Genomic DNA, 21775 nt, shown 5'->3' on the forward strand with positions numbered 1-21775 from the left:
GGCAAGAGTACGAGTCGTCACTGGTCTGCGTGCGCAACGCGTCATCACTGGCCAGGGCAGATGGGGGATCTGGCGAGACGAGGCGAGGTGGATGGCTCGCAGAGCCAGCGAGAGGGATGATGGGTTCTCATTCTTCTTTCATCTGTTGACCGGCTTTCTTGCCACTCACATGGACTGGCTCCAGGCGCTGAGCCCCATGTCATACCGAAGGAAGTTTTACGAGCAGCAACGAGCAAAGGGAGAAGAGGATCTGTTCCTACCTGCCCGCACCGTCATCGTTTCTCAGGACAAGATGCTTGCGCGTCGGCTGATTTTCCTGCTGTCCGCCTTTCTCCCGGCCAATCAGCAGGTACCCACTGCACGCCCACACCGGCCGAGCACGTCGACGTCTGTCGGGGCCTTCTCGCAGTCACCGCCTTCCTACATTGTGCCGATTCTGCGCGAAGAGTCTCTACGCCGAAAGATCAACCGCAGACCTGGACCAAGGCGAACCTCGCACACACGCAACATGAGCCAAAGCACTCGCATGTCCGGTGTCCCAACTCAGCTTGCCCACCTTGCCATGGAAGGACATCATGAGAGGCGTTTCTCTGACGTGGGCTCCCTCAGATCCAACCTCCCTATCCCTGGCAACGATGTCGGGAGTAGGAAAAGCAGCGCGGCAACAACGACCACGATTACGCCAGAAACGTCTATTCCCCATTTCTCCACCATTCATAGGGCAGAGAGTCGACGGAGGCCGCGACCTGGCAGCAGCAGTAGCATTGCCGCGGATGACCTCAAACGATCCTTGATACGCGGCGAAACTTCGGGACACATGAGTAGCGCCAGCACCGACTCTCGAGCAGCAAGTTCCCGATGGGGCAGCATGATTAGTGGCCTGTGGAGCACTGCCGCTCGAAGAGGATCATCCAGCCTGACAATGCACGAGTCCAGCAGTCCGACCTCGCCTACGAAAGGCAATTTCGGTATAACTGATAAGCTGGCTGAAATGGTGAGAGAAGCATCCATTGTGGAGGGTTATCGTCATACAGCCGATCCAAGACCGTCCATCGAGGGCAGTGAGCCCCAGACACCTCGCGGTTATGATGATGAGCAAGCCATTGATGACGAGCCCGAAAGATTAGTCTTTGCTGAAAGAACACCGGATCCCACGAGTGCGTTCCAGTCTCCTGTCAAGACCACGATCAACCCCGAGGATGGCGTAATCGACGTCGACATTCCATTTCCTGACTACATTACATCATTTGAAACTGCTGTCAGCTCTCCCTCAAGCAGTGGCTACCTCTCCACCCCTGGACTGGGCAGCGGACTCGATGGCTTTGAGCAGCTTTCTCGCATCGTCATTGATGGCGATTTACCTATGAACGTCGCCGGGTATCTGCAACGATATCATCAGGACTTTGTGCTGCAAGCGATCCCACCACAAGACGATCTGGAAGAGCAGATCAAGCAGTCCATGCGGTCGGAACCGACTCCGTTCATCTTCCACAAGCATGCAAGCGATGACTCTGGGGAGAGATGGGTCGATATTAGCTCAGTGCTGATAGCAGACACGGCTACACACACAACCAAGCGCATTCGATATCGCCGACTGATCCGCCCAAGACCGTGGGCGGAACGTCCGGCCCCCATGGGCTCTGCTGGTTCCAGCGTCTACGGCACCGCACTGCTGACTCCTTCAGTCATGCCTTATGAGCACCAGCTGGAGGATGAATTCATTGAAGAAAAATTTGCCAGCCTGGACGACGTCCTGACCGAGGCTGTCGAAAGAGTTATCGCACAGGGCCTCGACACGAGCAAGCACAATTCTTCTAGCTCGTCACGATCGACAAGCAAGGGTCGCGGACGCAGCAACAGCGACGCTTCCGAATCTGAAGAGAGCCATACGGTACCGCACATGGTTCAAGAAGTACCGCGAGGTGAATGCAAGTCGGTTGTTCTGTCCGCCTTGCACGACATTATTCGGGACGTTGTGGAGAAGCGAGAGCACGAAGGTGAGGGCCGCAATGGAAACGGCGGCAGAGTCGTGAGAGAAGAGCAGGAAAGCGTCCTGCGTGAAGCGGTCCGCGGATGGCTTGACAATATGGATGCAAGCGAGTGATGCGCTTTGGGCGCTGTGACCAACTTTTGTTTGTTTGGCACTGCATGTCGATCTGAGTTGTGACGTGAGACGATCAAGGCGGGACGAGAAAGCGTTGACATGGATGCTCACATGATACCCGAAGAGAGAGAGAGAGCGGAGGTTTTGCTTTTTTTGCTTTTCATGTTTCTTTTCAGCGGATGGAGCGACGGTCATCGTCCAGCATCGCTTTGAGCACTGACATTTGGATGGGAAGCGGCATGGCACTGGCGTTTGAGGCTAGAGAGGGTTGGGAATACATTCTTTATCTGCTGTCTTTCTTAAGATGTCTCAGGGGTAGTAGCAACGAGCTCCAACTACCACCCATTATGAATAATATCGTGTGCACATTCGAGGAAACATCCATCGCCGCTGCGTTTAAATTGGATTGATCGCGCCTGTCACATGAGTCATCCTGCAAGTAGACGTTGAGAAGCAGCAGTCAGCGTTCTTGAGCAAACCAACTAACTACCGTGCCTCGAGCCGAGTGCAGCTCCGATAGTTTCGGCCATCGTTGTATTTTTCTTGGTAGAGAAAGGCCAACCACACCAGAAGAGAGGTATCATCGGTAAAAAAAGAGCAAATAAGTAGGAAACGAAAGACAAGCCCGATTTCTATCTGGAAGATGCCTCCCAAATAAAAGGTACCCTGGACACCCCTTTGTCCGCAGGGAGTCGCCGAACCACCTCGGAGAAAAACACCTAAACGCCACCCATCTTCGGTTTGCGACGTCTCCGCTCCAATTCTCTCGTCTCCGTTGTAACACAATGCACAGCCTCATGCCCCAATATCGCGGAACCTCCTTATCTTTGAATGATGCACCTGATTCTTCCGACCCCCATGGCCTCGGTATAAAACAGCCAAAGATGCATGAAACCCCTCCACTTAGCTCGTAACGTTGCAAAATTGTCATATCGATGCGTGGCGCAAACACGTGGGAACACCAGTTAACGCCTCCTCCCCGGTCCTGTTCGAGCAGAGCCACATCGTATCGTGATTACCCGTCTCAGAACAAGGTCATCAAAGTCTCCGTCAGCGGTCCTCATCATCGCTGGGCGGCTGGCGCTCCCTTTTCGTGGGTCGTCCGCGCGGTTTTGGGCCGTTCATCCTCGCCTGCTTTCTTGCGGCTCCCGGGCGTGCCCGGACCTGCTTTCCTCTTCCGGTTGAGAGTTCCCGCTTCGTCTTCGCCACCGCTGGGAGTCGCGGGCTCTTCGTCATCAAGCTCCTCGTCCTCATTTTGAACCTTGAACTCCTTGTCAACGTTCATGAGCTCCACAAAGGCTCGGCACTTGCGCATGAGACACTCTTGCGAATCCAGACCGCTGATGTGAGAAGTGACTTCTTCCCAAAACTTGTCACCTGTGATGCCCGGAACCTTGACGGGTGTTTTGCTGAGATCCTTGGCAGCCGCTTTGCTCTTCGACTCCCTGCGGTTACTGTTCATGCCGTAGAGACGCCTGATGTGTGTTCGCGCCTCCCAGAGCGCCAGTAGAATGATGGCGCCGGCTCCGAGCTGCCGCAGCCGCTCAGGAGTGACATTGAGCTTCGCAGGGGGCGCCACAAACGACTGCTCTTGCACGACTGAACCTTCCTCAACTTGTCCCTCTTGCGCTGCGACAGGTTGAGGGGGTTGTTCAGTATCCATATCCATACGGACATTGAACAGCTCCGTCTCAATAACATGCGCGAGATTAGACCCTGTTGCAGAGACGACCTTTTCCATGGCGGCGACAGTCAACTGCACCTCTCCGACGGTCATGTACTCGAAAAAGGCAAGGTTCTCAATGATGAACCGGGAGATGCCCACCTGAGGTGGCATCTCTTCCGTGGTTTCCAGTTTGTTCGGGTCGAAATCAACATGAGCGACGAGTTTAGCCATGAACTTCTGACGATTCTTCGACTTGCTGATCTTCAGAACCTCCATCAACAGATGAAGTTTCGATTGGAAAGGGTTCTCCGTTGCGCCGCGGGGATCCTGTATAATGTCGCGCTGATATTCATAAGCCACTTGGATGGCCTTCACGTACTCACGTTCGACGACGGTCTCGTACTTCTCGTGCAGGGCTCGATGTTCCATGTAAGCAACCTCAGAGATCCTATGAACCGGACAGGTTTCTAGAGTGATCAGCGTGACACCAACTTCCTTTGGATGCGTGAGGCCTTGTCGATTAATGCTGCCGAGGACCTCGACGGCCAAGAATGCGTGCTCGTCCTTAGACGATAGAGCGATTCTTGTAATGTCTTCTAGGAAACGCTGCGTAGTCGCGCTGCTGACGTCGTCGTGGGTGGTTCCGCCCATTACTGTCAGATTGCGCTTCTTGTCATCTGGGCCCGTAGCGGGTTTGGCGGTGGAGGCCTCGGATCGTCGCTCCTCACTGATGAGGAACTCTTTGAAGGATCTCAAAACAGCATCCTCAAGGACGGGGTTTTTCTCCGAAAAGACAGCCTCGAACCTCGGAATCACGTTGGGGGACACGTAATTGCGAGGGTGCGATTGACAGATGAGCCCAATCGCCTCCAAAGCGGCCTTCCTTGCCTCCAGAGGCTTCTTTGGGTCAGCCCAAGGAGAGAGTTGATCCACCATGAGCTTCGTAACCGACTTGTCTTTGGAATCGGGCAGAGACGGGCTGCCCGCGGCCTTGAATGAATCCCAATCAGAGTCTAGATCGCAGTGCTTGCCGACGGCACCAATAATCTGGGAGTAGCGGATGAAGAGCTGGACAATTTTCTCGTTAGGAGGCGACTGACGGAGCTTGACTGTTCCTGCAAGACTGGATCCGGCAAGACGAGCCAAGTTCGTACGATTGCCAAGCAACTGAGCTAAGATCCAGAGACAAGCGACCGAATCATCCAGGAGTGGCTTAATAATCTTGCCGAGACAATTTTGAAGCTGTGTTCGGACATCGTTAAGAAACTCTTCATGCTTGATCGTAAGTTGCGGTAACACCTGGCGGTAAATGACGGTCACAGCTTTGAACACAGCCCGATCGTCAACGGTGCTATAGCTCGACAGGTGTGGCTTCAAGATGCGGATCTCCTCAAAGGTGAAGAGCTTGGGATCGGCTTTCGCAAAGACTTGAAGAACTTGTAACGCGTCTCGCCCGTGAGGAATGGATGGGTCATCCGAATCGAGGTTGTCGATGAGCTCGAACATGCTGGCGACTAGTTTAATGCTCACCTCAAATGGCCCCTTGTGAGTCTTGTTCGTCGTGCCGAGGATTGATTGCAGCACCTTGTCTAGGATAGCGGTAATGTTCCCAGACTTGCTCGTCTGGATCATGAGAGCGACGTGTTCGGTCAGAGAGGACTTGAATGCGGGTGTGTCCTCGGCATGATAGAAAGGCGCGAACCAAACCTCCTCGATCATCTGCCGAGCCAGATCGCGCACACTCTCGTCGGGGTCTTGCACACGGAGCAGTAGGTTGCCGGCGATCGCGCTTCGGGCCTGTTTGCTCTTATTACGCAGGTAGATGTCACGCGCGAGTTTCATGGCCCGCTTGCGTACTCCTACACCAGTGTCGACGAAGCGGTGCATGATTTTTCCCATCATCTTCTCCTCGAGATTGCTTCGTAGCTGGATGCACTTGCCCATGAGGCCAATAGCCGAGTCGCGGACTTGTGGCGAAGAATCATTGGAACAGTTCATGATGAGCTCCACGACCAACGAGTTGCCGTCAAGGATTGCCGGATCCGTCTCTAAAAGCTGATTGATGCTTCTCAAACTCTTGCTTCGGACAGATGCCTGATCGCTGGCCATGGCGTTGAGTAGAGCGTTAAGCATACGAGGGAAGAGCTCGCAGAAAGGAGAGCGAAGTAAGACGATCGAGTAAGACAGCTTGGCGTGGTTGGGCGCAACCTTTTTGAAAGTGTACTCACTGGACAGCCAGCGAGGGTCATCGATCATCATCCTGAGTCGATAGGCTAGACGGCCATACTCGCGATCACGCTCCTCCATATCTTCCTCGACGCTGTGGTAAGCCAAGCTGCAACGCTCGGCCCAATCCGTGATCAAATATGAGATGGCACCCCTGAGGTGAGGGTCATCGGCGCAGCGTTCCTCAAGGTGCTCAAGGGTAGCCCGGAAGGGTCCCGACCAGGAAACCAAGTGCTCCACGCGGTTGTTCTGCTCCAAGGCGGACATGGCAAGGTCCGCGAGAAACCGCCCCAGCTGGTCACTAGTGCTCGAGTCTTTGCTTTCCGCAACTTTCCTGATATGGGAGCGCAGCCTCGACACTGCTGCACACATGACACCGAGCAGTTCGAGAGCCATGTTCTTTGCTGGAGCCACTGATTTGTCGTTCTCCCACAGTCGAATCATAGAGTAGGTCAGTTGTCGGAGAATCAGTTCGGCGGCTGGCCAGTCAGGCGAATCCATGCATGTGGTGAAGTCTTCGACGAAAAGATCCAGTAGGTTGCGGAACGGTGCGTCCCCAGACTTGGTTGACTTCAGAGCCCGATTGACAATGAAATTGACGACATAAGAGGCGTTGCGCTGCACGCCGTCGACGAGAGGTTTCGACACATTCTCCAATTCAGTCATGGCAGTGTGGTGTTCATCAGCACCCTGAATCTCCGATATAATCGTAAAGATCTGCTGATCAGACCCCGCATGTGTCGTGGTGCCATTCTGGAGCTCATCTTCTTCGCCGTCGGCGTCTTCTGATGACCTTGCACGCTGCTCTTTAATTTGTATCTTTCCAGAGCTCGACTGGACGAGACGCATCAGGAGTGCAGAGAGGGGCTGGATGTTCCCGCCTTCCGACAACCTGAACTGCCTAGCGCTTTGCTTGCCGACTGGCAACTTCTCAAGAGACGTGAGAAGCTCGTTGAAGATGCCATTACGCTCATCTGGCTTGACAAGGAAAATCTGGCAGAGCATGTCCATCGCCACCAACCGGATCCCGTCGAATTTCTGAACTCCCACCACTGAATCCTTCTCGTAGTGAGCGTTGTCGACGAAAATCAGGCTCGAGGCAGAGAATTCGAGAGTGCCGAGAGCAACATCGGAGAGCTGGATGCTCCGGACAAGAGTCGTGAGAAGCGCGAACAGGCGTTGACAATTGACCAGGATTGTGGCGAGTTCCTTCTTGTGTGGGTGGAGGAGCTTGAAAAGGTCGCTAGTCGGCCCGCTGCCTTTGAGCTCGACCACCGGAACAACAATGCCATCTACGACATTCTTGTACAGTTCAATGCCCTGCTTAATAGCATCCTCCGAATAAAGCAGCTTTTCTTCACGCCCGCCGCACATGATACGCATCATGGTCCGGCCTGCTCTCAAACCGATCTCCACCTGCTGGAGTTGATCTAGCCATCTGTTGACATCGGACTCGCCCCAACTGTCGTCAAGTTTAAGATCCAACTCAAGGGTCTGCTTGACACTAACTTCGCTGAGCTTCTGGATCCGCATGAGCACATCCAGGGGGACTTCAGCATAGCTTCCCAGACTGATGACCTTCTCGACGGCCTTCTGCAATCGTTGATGAGCATCGCTCGCAAGTGCCGGATCGCCGTTGTTAGTTATGGTCACAATATGAGCATAACCAGGATCGCGCTGCAAAGCATGACCAACAGCGTCAAACACACTACGAGCTAGTCGATCCAGGTCGAGGAGTGCCGTCTCAGCCCGTTGGCGCTGGTCTAGGCTTGCCCCGAGCGCGTCCTGGCTATCGTGATAGGCCTCTCGTCTAATCGAAAAGTGCAGAGGCTCATCTGTCTCATCTGGTACTTGGGCGTACTCTGCCTTGTTGAACTTAGCATGTGGAAGCTCAACAGCGAAAGCGGTGTTCCTAGTCTCCGACTCTCTTTTGACTGGCGCAGCGGTAGATTGAGCGGAGGAAACTTCACTCGTGCCTGTGGGTTCGAGCTTGACAACTCCTTGAGGAAGGACTTGTTGAGGAGCCGTTGTTGCTGTGCTTTGATCGACGGGCGAAGGCTGGTCAGGATAAGCGACGTAGGCAGTCGGGTCGAACTGTTTGGCGGGAATGGCAATCTCTATACGAGCTACATTCTGGCGGTGCGCCTCTGCGTTGGATATGGCCCGTTTCGCGTCCTGTGGCGAGCCTGACTTCTTCGACGGTCGCTGTTGGTCGTGAACGGTAGCTTCGCCATTTGGCGTGGTTCGACTCGGGCCATCGCCTGGTCGTCGAATGAAGGTGGGCGCCCTCTCAAGGACCATGTTGGTCAGTGGCGTCAGGCCTTTTGTGAGGCCTTCGGTTTTGTGTTTGGATGACTCGGGGTCGATGAGAGGCTTTGTGATCTGTTTGAACTTGCTGATTGATTGTCAGCAATCTGGTTGACTGGCTGGGGGCAGGATGGCGCATACTAAAATGTTCGCTGATTTGGTCTCAGCTCCTGAAGCAAGTGGTCTACAGCATGTTTCAATTGTTTGCTGTTCGGATCCTGCGAAGCTTGTCTGTTGAGTTGGTCGAAATCCTTGTTGCTAAAGAGATGGGCGATGCTCGAGGCAGGTAGGCCGGACCCGACCGTGGGATCAGGGATCAGGTCTAGGTGGAAAGAGCGCAAGGTCAGATCAATTCGACGTATGAAAGCAGCAGCAAGAAACAATGGGTGCTTACCGGCAGTGAATGGCACGACCGATGTTTGAGGCGAATAGGGCAGTGCCTCTTGCAGCGTGAACGGCCGCACGGAATGCTCGTGAAAGGAGGGTTGAGGTTGTCCATAGGTTCCGTTCGCCGGTCCGGGCTGTGCAGGCCCTTGACCGCTTCTGTTGTCGGCCATGATGTCAGCCGTCGGAGGCTCTGCGCTTCATCGCCTATCAAGCTTGTAATGGGGTTGTTGCTAGGCGGGTGCGGATGCCAGAACGATGTCGGGAAGACGTGGGTGGGTGAAAAGGAGCGGACGTCCGAGGACAAGTGCACACGAGACACGATATCGCTATTGGGCCTGTTCGAGTCCAAGTACCGAGAGGTTGCTTTCGAGTGTCCCAGTTGCTAAGGCGGTCGAGTGGTGTGTGTATTGTTGAAGTCGACCCCGTCTCGATTCGAGGTTGGAGAAGGTGGAAGTTGCGACAGCCTCGCGAGGACGAACCCCGGTCATCCAGCTTGACGGCTCGTGCTTGCCGTTGCTGCCTGGCCAATCGTGCGCTTCCCCACGCTGCGCGTGGGGCATAGCCTTGATGCAGTCTGGCAGGGGATGACAGGGGTCGAAGGATGCCCGCCCCTGAAACTGTACGTACCAGATGACGATAGCGATAAATGCTTTTGGGATCGATAACGATAAGGAGAAAATCCCCAGGACCAGCCTGGAAATTTCCCTCCCTCAACTGGCTTCATGTAAGAGATTCATGAGACAGCTGATTGTGGCATCGAGACTTTTCAGAACCATATTCACGCCAAATTTTGCACATCACTCCACAAAATGTCTGCGATAGGAAGTCTTGTCTTCTGCACTGATTGCGGTAACTTGCTGCCCGTGTCGCAAGGTGGAAAAAAGGCAGTCCTCATTTGCGCCTGCTGCAACGCCGAAAACAAAGGTGCGACCACTTCCGAGACTTCCAGCATAGGCCCGTCTTGTGTTCTGCGACTGACTTGAAGGCGGCGGCATTAGATACTGGCTCCAAATCGATCTCGACGTCCACCAAACCCACCGACTTTCCCTCCCAGCTGAGGCAGAAGCTGCAATCCAAGGTGCAGACCATCGAGAAGCACAAGGTTAATACCCACGCTCTCATCGACGAGACCTGCCCCAAATGCGGACGCGAGGAGGTCTACTACACCCAGCTGCAGCTCCGTGGTGCCGATGAAGGTAGCACGACCTTTTACACGTGCAAGTGCGGCAACAGGTACGAGAACGCCCAGCGAGACGGTCGGCGTCGACGCGGAAAAGTGTGCTAACGACGAATCTAGGTGGTCACAAAACAACTAGGAACCTGTTGCATCGAAAGTGGAATTATTGCTTTTTGTTGCTCAAATCAAATGATACCTCCTTGTCTATATACATGCTGCCAAGCCCCCCCCCCCCCCCCCTTACGCTGACACCTTGGTGCCCTCGGGGATGAGCGCATACTCCGTCTGGCCGCTGGCCTCGTATTCGGCCATGTCCAACGCAACAATGACGCTCTCACGCACCACCTTTTCGTCGTCGTGGAGGAACTTGAGAAGGGTGGCCTCGACGCCCTCTTCCTCGCCGAGCGAACCCAGGGCTTCGGCCGCCTCGTGACGCACCATGCTCGCCTCGTTGGTGTCGCTCAGAGCGGCAGTCAGGGCGGGAATGGAGGCAGGGTGCGACAGCTGGCCAAAGACGAAGGCGATCTCGTGACGGAAGAGGGCAGAAGGGTCTGCGAGGCCCTTGGCGAGGGCCAGGACGGCAGGCACGGCCGTCGGCAGGTCGGGCGGCGAGGCCAGGTCGCGCAAGGCGAACATGGCGCGGTAGCGCACAAATAGGGGCTTGGACTGGTCCATGAGGTTCTTCTCGAGCTCGTCGACGGTGCGCTGGGACTCTTCCATCGGCGGTGCGGGGTCGATGGATGTGAAGTCGCTTGATGGGCACAAAGTAGTTAGCCGTGATGTTCTGCATGCGCATCGGGATTGTAGGCTGGAAATTCAAGCTCCTCACCTCTTGCGCAGCTTCTCCTGCTTCCTCTGCTCTGAAGTCTCCCACTCCAGACGGTCGATGGCGATCTCGCACGTCTCAGTGACAACCACCTCTTCCCCCTCGCGATCGCGGAACTGCCTCAGAATGTCGAGCTGACTCGCGTCGCCCAGAGCACCCAGCGCCTCGGCAGCCTCGTGCCTGCACATGGGATCTTCGTTGAGGTCACTCAGCACGTTGCGAAGGGGCTCGACGGCGTGAAGGTTGCCGGTCTGGCCCAGGCAGTAGGCGAGTTCGTGTTTGAGGAGAGCTGAGGGGGAGGCGAAGGCGGCGGCGATGGCGTCGATGGCAGCGTTGGACTCGGCCGTCTCGGAGACGGTCGCGAGGTGCTTGAGGGAGAAGAGAGCGCGGAAACGCAACGGCAGGGGCGTAGCCTCCGAGGTGATGGACTTGCGGAGCGCGGCGATGGTGGTCTCGGTCGAGATGGGCGAAGAGGGGTCGGCCGAGGGCGACATGATGCAAGTGTGTCTGGGGGTGAAAAGGGTCAAAAAGGGCGCCTCGTTGGCTTGATGGTGGGTGTTGTAAGCTGTTGTTGTAGTTTATGGTTGTTGGGTCGAGAGAAATGGTGTTTTCAGGGTTACAACAGGCGGCCGGTCACTCACCACAGTCAGGCTGGCTTGGTTGTTGGAGGGGTCATTCTGAAAATTTGCGTGGGGTCGGTTCTTTATCAGATCTGATAAGCCCCTCCCTTGCTGTCCAATGCGGAGGCCAAGCTTTGGCCTTCGGAGACCGAGGACAGGACCTGCGTGCTGGCATAAAGGCACAGGCACATGCCACAATCTTTAGTGAAGGGGGGATCATGAAGCATGTGTGTCTTCGACTGGCATCTCGCCCATATTCATCAAAAAGGGCAAGACGCTGATGCGTCACTGCTTATCAGTGATGGCTGCAGGTAGCGGAGATGCGACCTCGGAGGGTCTAGCCAACTGAATTATTAAGCTCCTTCACTTTTGCCCCTCCAGTCCTCACCTTCTCCTCAACATCACCACAACATCACCACAACCTCACGGCACGATTTCGACTCGGCTTTTTACTCGGACGACACTGCAGACGCATCGAAAATAGCAATGGCGCCCTCTCTGGAGGCGCCGCTAGAGGCGCCCGAGGCCGTGGAAGACGTCATCGCCAACCCGCAAAAGCCGTCGCTCGTGGCCCCCGAACCAGAACACTGCCCGGGCCCCGAATCAGAGCAAGCCGGCACGGCCGACTCGTGCGCCGGCTGTCCCAACCAGGCCATCTGCGCGTCGGCGCCCAAGGGCCCGGACCCCGACATCCCCATCATCTCGGCGCGCCTCTCGGGCATCAAGCACAAGATCCTCGTGCTCAGCGGCAAGGGCGGCGTCGGCAAGAGCACCTTCACGGCGCTCCTCGCGCACGCCCTCGCCACGAACCCCGACTCGTCGGTCGGCGTCATGGACACGGACATTTGCGGCCCCAGCATCCCCAAGATGCTCGGCGTCGAGGCCGAGACGATCCACGTGTCCGGCGCCGGCTGGAGCCCCGTCTGGGTCCTCGACAACCTCGGCGTCATGAGCATCCAGTTCCTGCTGCCGTCGCGCGACGACGCCGTCATCTGGCGCGGCCCCAAGAAGAACGGCCTCATCAAGCAGTTCCTCAAGGACGTCGAGTGGGGCGAGCTCGACTTCTTGCTCGTCGACACGCCCCCCGGCACGAGCGACGAGCACCTCAGCGTCAACTCGTTCCTCAAGGAGAGCGGCATCGACGGCGCCGTCATGGTCACGACGCCGCAGGAGGTCTCGCTGCTCGACGTCCGCAAGGAGATTGACTTTTGCCGCAAGGCCGGCATCCGTGTCCTCGGCCTCGCCGAGAACATGAGCGGCTTCGTGTGCCCCAAGTGCACCGGTCAGAGCGACATCTTCCGCGCGACGACGGGCGGCGGCCGCGGGCTGGCCGCCGAGATGGGCATCCCCTTTCTGGGCAGCGTGCCGCTGGACCCGAGGATAGGCATGGCGTGCGACTACGGCGAGAGCTACTTTGACAGCTTCCCCGACAGCCCGGCGTGTCTTGCTTTCAAGGAGGTCGTCAGGAACGTGAGCAGGCAGATTGGACTGGATCCGAAGGACGTCCTGCCTGAATAGGCGTCTTGGGGTGTTATGTTTGTGATGGAGGATGACCGATTTATGACCAAAACAAGATCTGATACCCTGCCTGCTCTGAATGCCAAAACTTTCTCTTCCCTAGATGCTCCTGTCCCACGTGCTTCGTCATTCATCTCCTTGCCGACCCGCTCACCTTCCACCGCTAGTCGGCGCCCAACCTCGAGGGGACTTCCTCAATCTCGTCAATGCTCTCAACGTCCAGCACCCGGCCGGCCTCGGCCGTGTTCCGCATCAGCTCTTTGGCGCCGGCGTACAGCATCTTGAGCTCGTTGTTGGCCGTCACGGGGATGTAGTAGAGCAGGACATAGGGGACCGATGTTCGGCCGGACTTGCGCATCAATTGTCAGTTTCCAAAGACTATTCTGTGGGGGTTGTCGGCGTCGCGAAGACAAAGACAAAGACGCACCACTGTCATGGGGTAGCTCAGCAGCACAAAGCGCGGGCTGTGGTCGGGCAGGTCGTCGGCAATGGCGTCGAGGGATTTGTAGACCATCTGATCCTCATCTTGGCGGATCTCGTGCGTAGTCTTGTCAATCAGGTCTGTCGAATATCAGCCGAGGGGAATAGGAACAGCTTGCAGCCCCGCATTCCGTACGGGCGAAAAGACACGATCGCGGGGCGCATGGTTCGTAGCCCTCTCATGTGCTCTCTGCCGACAGCGAGACGTACATACAAATAACTGCTTGAGGGTCGTTGGACCTTGACGTTCCTAGACGGAACTTGCGCAGGTGGTCCTTGGAGTCCTGGGAGAAAGTGTAGAGACGCGATTCGGAAGCCTGGCGGGGGGATGCGGGGTTAGTCGTTGTCAGGACACGGGAGCATGCATGGCAGGCGGCATACCATTTTGTGTTTGAAGCATTCAGTCGCAGAACAAGGTGTTGGTGATCGATGAGCCGTTTCTTCGAAGCTTGGGGCGTGAGATGGTCGGGTCGCTGGGAGCTGGGAGCTTGGGGAGTCGAAGCAATGGCAGCGTTTGTCAAGGGACCTGAACAGTCGATGCGCAGGGGACAGCCCAGCCGGGAGCCCCGCCATTCCTCGAGGTACCTACCTGGGTACCTAAGCTGTCTCCACTGGTGACCTCACCGTTGGCTCGTCGCCAGAGCTGCGAAGCACGACTCGACTGATGACTTCTCCAGACCGCGTCCTCACTTCGTTGACCTGCTTGGACGTTGCATCGAATTTCTACCAGCGATTTTTTTTGGGGTCTCTTTCGTCGCTGCCTCTCGCCATCTCTCATCATCTTCCGTCCATTCTCATGTTTTCACGTCTCTCCCAGATCGCGAGACACCTCCCCGTAGCCTCAACATTTACCCGTCCGACTTCGGCGACAAGACTCACCAACAGAATCATGGCTTCAGCAGATGAACGTAATTCGAGGACCATTCACACGGCAGCGTGTTTGATCATTGGCGATGAGGTCCTCGGCGGCAAGGTACGACTTGTTACGCGCGACCTCTGCGAAGCGAATGTGCTGACACCCGATAGACTGTGGACGTAAGTTCGGCGGAACCGACGGAGCCCACGTAGTTTCACGAAATAAACTTCAAACTGACTGGCGCAGACAAACTCGGCCTACATGGCGAAGTGGTGCTTCTCTCTCGGTCTCGTAAGCCTAAGCTCGCCCTGTGCCTACCCAAGTCACCAACCCCAGCCAGCTCACATACCATAGAGCCTGAAGCGTGTCGAAGTCATCGAGGATGACGAATCCGAGATAATCGAAGCTGTCCGCCGCATGAGCGATCGTTATGATTTCGTGGTCACCAGCGGCGGCATCGGCCCGACGTGAGCCTCTCTTTTCTCTCGTCCCGTCTTCTCTCGCCTTGTCGTTCGCATACCGTTGAGAGATCTGACAAGGGGTTCAGTCACGACGACATCACCTACGAGTCCATCGGCAAAGCCTTCAACCTCCCTCTGATCCTAAACGAGGACGCCTACGCCCGCATGAAGAAGCTCTCCAAGCCCCATCCCTCGCAGCCCAACTTTAGCTGGGACGTCGACTCGCCCGCCCGCCAGGCCAAGCTGCGCATGGTCATCCTCCCCACCGACGAGGCGCGCGACCAGAGCAAGCAGTTCCTCTTCCCGCACGACGACCTCTGGGTGCCCGTCAACGTCGTCAACGGCAACGTCCACATCCTGCCTGGTGTCCCGAGACTCTGTAGGCCTGTCTCTTTCTTTCACCCCCCCTCTTTCCGTGTTGGTTTCGACCTACAATTCGCTAACCCAAGGAAAAAAAAGTCGAAAAGCTACTCGACGGACTCAAGCCGGTCCTCGTGCCCCGCCTGACGGACCCCGAGGGCAAGGGTCTCGCCCGCGTGCTCATCTCGACGCCGCTCGCCGAGAGCGCCGTCGCCGGCTTCCTCACGCAGTTCGCGGCCAAGGTGGGACCAAAGGGTGTCAAGGTCGGCAGCTATCCGCGCTGGGAGCAGAATGGCACCGTGACACTCGTCGGCAGGTGAGCTTTTCCCGCATGTTCTTGCATCTCCGGTTCGCCGTTTGATAAGGAGGGCCCCGTGGCGTGGGGGCCAAAACATCTGTACCTGCCGATATGGAAGGGGGGGTGGGAGGGGGGTGGGAGGGACTAAGGCTAATCGTGCATGCAGGGACCAAGCATACATCGAGAGCCTCGTGGCCGAGGTCGAGGAGGGCGTGCAGGGCAAGCGCGTCGCGCTGGAGGGGGAGGATGACGTCGTGGGAGGCAAGAAACCTCTCGAATAGGAGACGAGCGGCCGGCAGCATGCGAGGACGGCATCACGATATTGGCGGGTTTTGTAGCTCCGTGATTTTGCGCCGGCAGCGACTTGATACGAGTTTGGGGTTGGAGGAGGGGAGGGGGACAAATATCTAGCACTAAAACAAATGTCCGCTCCGTTGACTGTCAATGTGATACGAGTACCCTGGTTTCTGGTGCTCCGTCACGTCTTGCGGCTCGTCTTTGCCCTTGCGGAAGCCAAGACTATATTAGCCCTCCAGATACATTGCGACGAATCCGGACAAGACCACAGCTGCGATGGGGCCCTCTCATCAGGGAAAACAGGCCGTCCTCTGTCATCTCCAATCGCCCGACTGCAACCCCGTCATCTCAGCTGCATGGCACCGTTCGCGATGTTTCTTCGGAGAAATGGACCAGGCACGGCACCAAATTGGCGAGCTTCTCTTTTGAGAGATCTAAGCTAAGGGGGTCGAAGAAAAAAGGAGATTACCACCCCCCCCGCTGAGGCGAACCTGGCGCCGAGGACCCGTGTCGGCGCCCCCCTCCCCTCCCCCATCTTACACCACGCAACTTTCTCGCGGTCCGTCATCATCCGTGACATTGTCACGCGCGCGCGCTTCTATCATCTAGAGGAGTCTCAGCAGCCAGAGAAGCAAGAAGGAGAAAAAGAAGGAGAAAACAACCCCACGCGCCGCGCGTGGTGGTATTCTCACGGGTGACCGCTTATCACAACACACGTGGAGTGTGCGATTCGTCTTTTTCAGGACATCATTCATGGACCCCACGTTCGCGATTAGCAAGATGAGATGTCGTCAAAGCTCGGACATTGCTTCTCGCCCACCACAACAACCGCCCCCCTGGTCGATGCAGGCATTGACGATCCCCTGAGGGAGCCATGCAGCAGGCGAGGTTTCGATTTCCACAACTTCTAGAAAAGACGACGCAGTCCAGAAACGTCCCTAGCGGAGGTGATAAGCCATCGATCTGCAGATTGGATGCGTTTCAGAACTGGCTAGCAGCATGGGCGATGGTGTGGCATACCTTGGACATTTGCTGCCCCCCTCCGTTACCCACCCCTCCCTTCCTGGCCCGTCTTCCCTTTTAAGATCAACCATCGTGGTACCTTGGCCGTCCTTCGTGCGCGAAAAGCAAAACACACTGTGAGCTTGGAGCTTTGCTTGATTTGGGACCTTGATCATTGTCATCAAGAATGGAGTCTCGCTTCCCGTCTCTGCCCGACTTGAGGCTGGCAACCTCATGCCAGGACGGGGCGAGTTTTGAATTGCGTAAATGTAAATCATGGCGAGGATCAGTTCATGCCCCACCCCGGATGGTAGCATTGAACGGGGTCTCTAAGCGAGCCTCGGGCTCTGGGGTTTTGTTTCCATCGCAATACCAATCACGGTCATCTGGACGTCTTGAGCTGGGTCTTGATAATGACGCTCTTCCTTCAAGATGGGAAGGGAGAGCCTCTTGAGCGCATTCTGGAGCAGTCTTTGGCCATCTAGCGCGACCTCGAAGCAGTTGTGTGCGAAAGCTACCGTGTTGGGCGAATGGTGTGATAAACATTTAAAGCTTGGTTAACAGGTGGGACCGCAACTTAGATCGCTACCATGGTCTCCAGCGCGGGGTTACATCCGGGTTAGTCGTCAAAACTCTGGGCTATATGTGGTCAGAAACACCCAAATACCAACTATTGTTCTGCCATACGCACTGTAGCATCAAGCGGAGCAAAGCCCTGACGTGCGCTCTCCAGCTTGTGACATGCGCCAGGATCCAGGGTGCAGCAAGGGCGACGGTTCATGTCAGAAGACGATGCCGTTGTCTGCCGCGTCGCAACTCTTTTTCGCGCCGCTGCGCCGCTGAGCCACTGCCTTCCACTGGGCTTCCGCGGCGTCTTGCATATAGCGATGCTAGCTTGACTTTGATTCTCTTGACTTGTCTTCTCTCTTTGTTGAGGTGATGATGTGAACTGAGATCAAACGACTCTCGCGCTTCGCGGTCATGGCGGTGATGCGGCGAACCTCAGAGCCTGCGTCATTCAATTTCAGGCATGATAGACTGCCAAGATGACTGCATATGACGAGGCAGCAACTGGTCATCGTCGGACACTTGTGAAAGAAACTTTCGGCAACGTCAACAAGATACGATGGTTTCCACCAGTGCTCAACCGTATGGGGCTGTGCGTTGAGGGTTGCCATCAAGGTGGTTGAGAGCTGCCTCATTACGTCTCCGCTCCACCATCTAGGAACTGTTCCAGCCCCCGAGACACCATAATGCAGACCTTCGTTCCGCTTCATCCGCCAAAAACATCAAAATCCATAGCTGAAACATCCAGTTCTTCATATCAAAACTCAAAAGACCTGGACATTGAGCGAATAACGAACGTCTTCTGCAATCTGTCAGACCCTTCATCTTCTTATTCTTCTTTTTCTTGCTTATTAGTATCTCTGACTTCCAGAAGGAGCATGTGGCAAGCTCTTATGCCCTTGACCTTCAATAAAGGCCAGAAGACTCACCCGAAAATGGAAGGGCATCCGATCTCGAAACCACAAAGCATCGCGCAGTCTGTGCCGCCTGGCCCGCCGTGATGGACTGAGCCGGGTCGTACCGAAGCCACAACTCGAGAACACGTTGGCCCCTGCGGTGGGAAACCTAAACATGCACCGAGATCAACTACCGGCTGACAGTTGTAGCGCGGAGATGGTGCGTTGAAGCCCGAGCGGGTGTCAGCATCCTGCTTCAGCACACTAGCGGCGCCAGTTGCGCAATTGAGAAAGGCAGCGGCGGTGGGGAGTAAGAAGAGACACAATCCTGGGCGCCGCAGCTACATGGCGATCCTGCACACTCGCGCCAGCATGGTGTCGTGCGTGCATCACCATCCACCCCGCCCGATTGTCAAGTCAGCTCAGGGGTTGCTGTCATCTGGTGGTTGGCAAGATACGCTCGTCCCTCCCGGCAAGCTGACCACGATGCTGCTGGCTTGGCTGAAAGGAGGGGAAGAGAGGAGGAGAGACCAAAGCGCAAGACAGGCCGTAGATCGACCGATACGTGTCACTAGCAACGACCAGACCCGATATGATCGGCGTGGAAGTTGCGGAAAAGAACGACAATGAGCGACGCAGAGGTTAAGACGTACGGCAAGGTGTAAGATGATGAACAGGGGGGAAGTCCCAGGGTCTGTTGTCCCGCGAATCATGCCACAGATTTCGGAAACAGAGTCTGAACTGGTGGTGATGAATAGCCGCGCCGACGAGTGACGAGTGAGGAGGCTTCTTCTTCACTGGTCAGAATCTTGGCCTGGCCTCCTGTCATAGTCACAGATAGACTACCACAGCTGGCTTGATTCACACTGACGGGCATGTCCAGCTTCAAATCTGTCGTGCCGGTACTTTTGAACAATAGCGCATCTGGAGATCCCGCCGAAAGGGCCTGAGAACTGCATTGGGCTTCGGCCCCGGCGGAGTCGCAGCGTGCATGTAATGAGGGCCCCGTCAACGTGCAGGCCCGCCGCCTGGGCGACCTGGGGTACATGATGAGTGCATGTGCGAAATTACAACCAGACAACCCAAATGGCCGTTGGCGTTCGATGCCAACCATCAGCCAGGCCAATGAATAGGACCGGCGGGAGACCAGGGCCGTGTGAAGCACGTTTCCACTTCGCCTATCCTCTTTGTATTTGAGCCAGTTTGATGCTTAGACCATCCAGAGCAAGCATGGTTGACGCTCAACACAGTTACCAGGTTGGTCATTTGGTTTTTGGGGACCAGGCAGATAGGGGAAAGAGGAAAGGTCTGGGCTGTGTCACCTGGACGAGCAAGCATGCGGCCTAGGTCTGGATCTGGCTCTGTAGGTTTCCAGGACGTTGGTTTGTGTGGCGGCTCTGGGTTTTCTTCATGGCCCTTGCGGCAGACGAGATAAAGGGTTGGAGTGGATTTGTGATATTTCTTGGGACATGTTTTTTTTCCGGGTACGGATCAAGGTCTGCTGTTGGCTTGTTCACTTCGCCGTTGTCTTGGCAGTGAAAGGTCGAAGCGAAGATTGAAGGCCGCAAGACCTCGGCTATGCGTTTGGTATTGGCAACGACGCGGACAATGTGCTGATCATGACCTCAAAGCCAGTGTCGATTTCTCGCTTGGCCGCGATCAATAGTCGTGATGAAAATCCACTAGAAGGAGGATTGTACCGCGTCAATGCCTCGGTGTTGTGTTTGGCGTGGTGTTGGTGTTCACGGCAGTTCGGTTCCGATTTCCCCTACACTGGCTGTGCAGAGAAGCGATACTCAGGTACCCACCTACCTAGTTACTAGGCCTGCTAGGTAACTAGGCAGGTAGGTAGCGCAGAGGCAGGTGCAGGTCCACGAAGGCGTACCGTGCAAAAGACAGTGTGTAAAAATACGCTCGACCCTGAGCACGCGTGGTCAGAGCTCTCTGCATTAGTCGTCGCCGGACAGAAAAAAAAGGAGAGGACCTTCCCAGGGTGCATCAGTGTCCATCCAGTTGCTCCTGGCTCCTGGCTCCTGGCTCCTTGCTCCTACTGGTAGGACGGCTCGGAAAGAATCTGGAGACTAGAGGATGCCATTTCCCACGCGAGATGCCAGCAGCACGACAGGAAGGGGCGGTTAACGACAGGCCAGAAACTCGTGTTGTGGCTGGAGGGTCTGATGGATATTTCGGCGGTACAACGCGTTCACCGTCGCACAGCCGAGACATTACCAGCGGGCGAGACCTGCGTTAGACAAGTTCATCAGCGCTGGGTGACTTTCAATAGGTACCCTCTGGTGTTGTGGTTGATTGCTGAACGCTTCAATGGGCTGCAGCACCTAACCCGAACTCGTGTCGGGCGAGGCAGGCAGGCAGGACCTTTCCAGGGAGCAACAAGTGCTCACCACGAGGTGCCTACCTTCAATGTGGGCCATCGCGGAAATGGAGGGCGCACTGCCAACCAATGGCCATGTCGCACAGGCCTTTACAGAGTCGGTGGGTCCACACTGTGCCGCCATGGCGGACATGCAGGGCCTCGGCGGGTGGTCTTGCCACGAACGAACTGCGGTCGTGCTGTAGCGCTGCACGAGCCAACGCCCTCACTGTGATGAACATCAACCTACCTGCATTGCATCTGCATAGTGGCCATCCAGCATCCATCTCTGCTGACAGAGCCGACATGAACGGCGTGCTGGGAGCTTGTTCAGACAGCCAGCAAAACTGGGGGAACCACCAGAACTGGCAAAGGCTAAAGTGGTCGCCGCGGCCAGGAAAGTGCTTGCATCGCCAATTAGACTCGTTCGAGCCTTCCTAGCTCGTCGCTGTCGATCGCGCATCTCGGCGCTAATCCCTTCACGGCACGCAGAAACAGAACCTCAGCCAGCAACCAAAGTCACCTCAGGCAAGGTAGGAGGTCCAGCCCGAAGCACAGCACAATAAGATCACTGGAACTAAATACCTACTGGAAAGGAGAGGAGAGGAGGAGGAGGGGGGAGAGCAGGCAAGCAGGCACGCCCGAGCCCATGGCTGCTTCCCACTCTCACTCCCACGCCCACACCCAAAAGCCCAAGCCAGGAGCGACCCGTTCCATTTACCCCATCCCATCTCCACTTCTTTTTGCCCAATCCGCCCCCCTCCCCTTTTTCCCACTGTTGCTGGTTGGGTCCTGGGTGCTTCGACCGCTGCCGCTGCCGTTGCTCCTGGCTGCTGGTTGCTGGCTTCTGTTCTTGGTCTACGCTATCCACCCCCTTCCCACACCCGCCCCATTTCATCTGCACTGTACACTGTAAGGTACCTACCTCGCTTTCCTTCCCCTTCCCATCCATCCCATCGCCCCCCCTACCTACCTTCCTTGTCTCCTAGTCGCCCGTGCTTTTTACTGGGTACCTACCTACCTTGCCGAACAAGACAAGCCTGTTCTCCTTCCTCTCCTCTCCTCCTCTTGGTCTGGTCTGATCTCCCTTTTACCTTACCAACACTCGACTTTCACCTTGACACGACACCTCGTCCTGCCATCTGTTGTCGTATCTTTCTCGAAATTCCATCCATTCGAATCGAAATCGACTTTGGCCCCGAGAACGCCTCCCTCTGTTCGCCACGGATCTCGACCAATTCTCTGCCTTTCAACGAGAAGAGCGATTCATTCCCCTGCCGGCGAGACCCATCGCGCACTGCTCGCCCCCCCCCCCGGGACTCGTCGCCATCAACTCAGAGCATGTGGTTTTTTTTT

General features: G+C 56.1%; 7 protein-coding genes across 7 annotated transcripts in view; 4 read left to right on the plus strand and 3 right to left on the minus strand.

Moving 5' to 3' along the window:
* VDAG_00694 (uncharacterized protein) overlaps positions 1-2104 on the plus strand; it is a gene marked incomplete at both ends in the record, with an annotated part of 3608 nt that extends 1504 nt beyond the window's left edge. The window contains one exon of the mRNA XM_009652071.1: positions 185-2104. Coding sequence (XP_009650366.1) covers positions 185-2104 — 1920 coding nt within the window. The remainder of the gene's footprint in view (positions 1-184) is intronic.
* Positions 2105-3167: 1063 nt separating this feature from the next.
* VDAG_00695 (uncharacterized protein) lies at positions 3168-8860 on the minus strand (the record flags this gene model as incomplete). Its single annotated transcript, XM_009652072.1, has 3 exons — positions 3168-8391; positions 8445-8625; positions 8698-8860. 3 exons carry the CDS (start codon positions 8858-8860, stop codon positions 3168-3170), a joined length of 5568 nt encoding a protein of 1855 aa, XP_009650367.1.
* Positions 8861-9499: 639 nt separating this feature from the next.
* VDAG_00696 (DNA-directed RNA polymerase I subunit RPA12) lies at positions 9500-10006 on the plus strand (the record flags this gene model as incomplete). The annotated part of the gene is made up of 3 exons (XM_009652073.1): positions 9500-9614; positions 9689-9923; positions 9988-10006. The coding sequence occupies 3 exons, from the start codon at positions 9500-9502 to the stop codon at positions 10004-10006; spliced, it is 369 nt and encodes a 122-aa protein (XP_009650368.1).
* Positions 10007-10107: 101 nt separating this feature from the next.
* On the minus strand, positions 10108-11187 carry VDAG_00697 (deoxyhypusine hydroxylase; the record flags this gene model as incomplete). Its single annotated transcript, XM_009652074.1, has 2 exons — positions 10108-10618; positions 10697-11187. 2 exons carry the CDS (start codon positions 11185-11187, stop codon positions 10108-10110), a joined length of 1002 nt encoding a protein of 333 aa, XP_009650369.1.
* Positions 11188-11799: 612 nt separating this feature from the next.
* Positions 11800-12831, plus strand: VDAG_00698 (cytosolic Fe-S cluster assembling factor NBP35; the record flags this gene model as incomplete). Its single annotated transcript, XM_009652075.1, has 1 exon — positions 11800-12831. One exon carries the CDS (start codon positions 11800-11802, stop codon positions 12829-12831), a length of 1032 nt encoding a protein of 343 aa, XP_009650370.1.
* Positions 12832-12994: 163 nt separating this feature from the next.
* On the minus strand, positions 12995-13678 carry VDAG_00699 (GMF family protein; the record flags this gene model as incomplete). Its single annotated transcript, XM_009652076.1, has 4 exons — positions 12995-13180; positions 13259-13392; positions 13526-13628; positions 13667-13678. The coding sequence occupies 4 exons, from the start codon at positions 13676-13678 to the stop codon at positions 12995-12997; spliced, it is 435 nt and encodes a 144-aa protein (XP_009650371.1).
* A 522-nt stretch (positions 13679-14200) lies between these two features.
* VDAG_00700 (molybdopterin binding domain-containing protein) lies at positions 14201-15567 on the plus strand (the record flags this gene model as incomplete). The annotated part of the gene is made up of 7 exons (XM_009652077.1): positions 14201-14284; positions 14352-14375; positions 14414-14458; positions 14522-14634; positions 14715-15007; positions 15088-15304; positions 15453-15567. The coding sequence occupies 7 exons, from the start codon at positions 14201-14203 to the stop codon at positions 15565-15567; spliced, it is 891 nt and encodes a 296-aa protein (XP_009650372.1).
* Positions 15568-21775: the final 6208 nt, after the last annotated feature.

This window comes from Verticillium dahliae, genomic scaffold (assembly GCF_000150675.1).
Source record: "Verticillium dahliae VdLs.17 supercont1.1 genomic scaffold, whole genome shotgun sequence".
Classification (NCBI taxonomy): Eukaryota; Fungi; Ascomycota; class Sordariomycetes; order Glomerellales; family Plectosphaerellaceae; genus Verticillium; species Verticillium dahliae.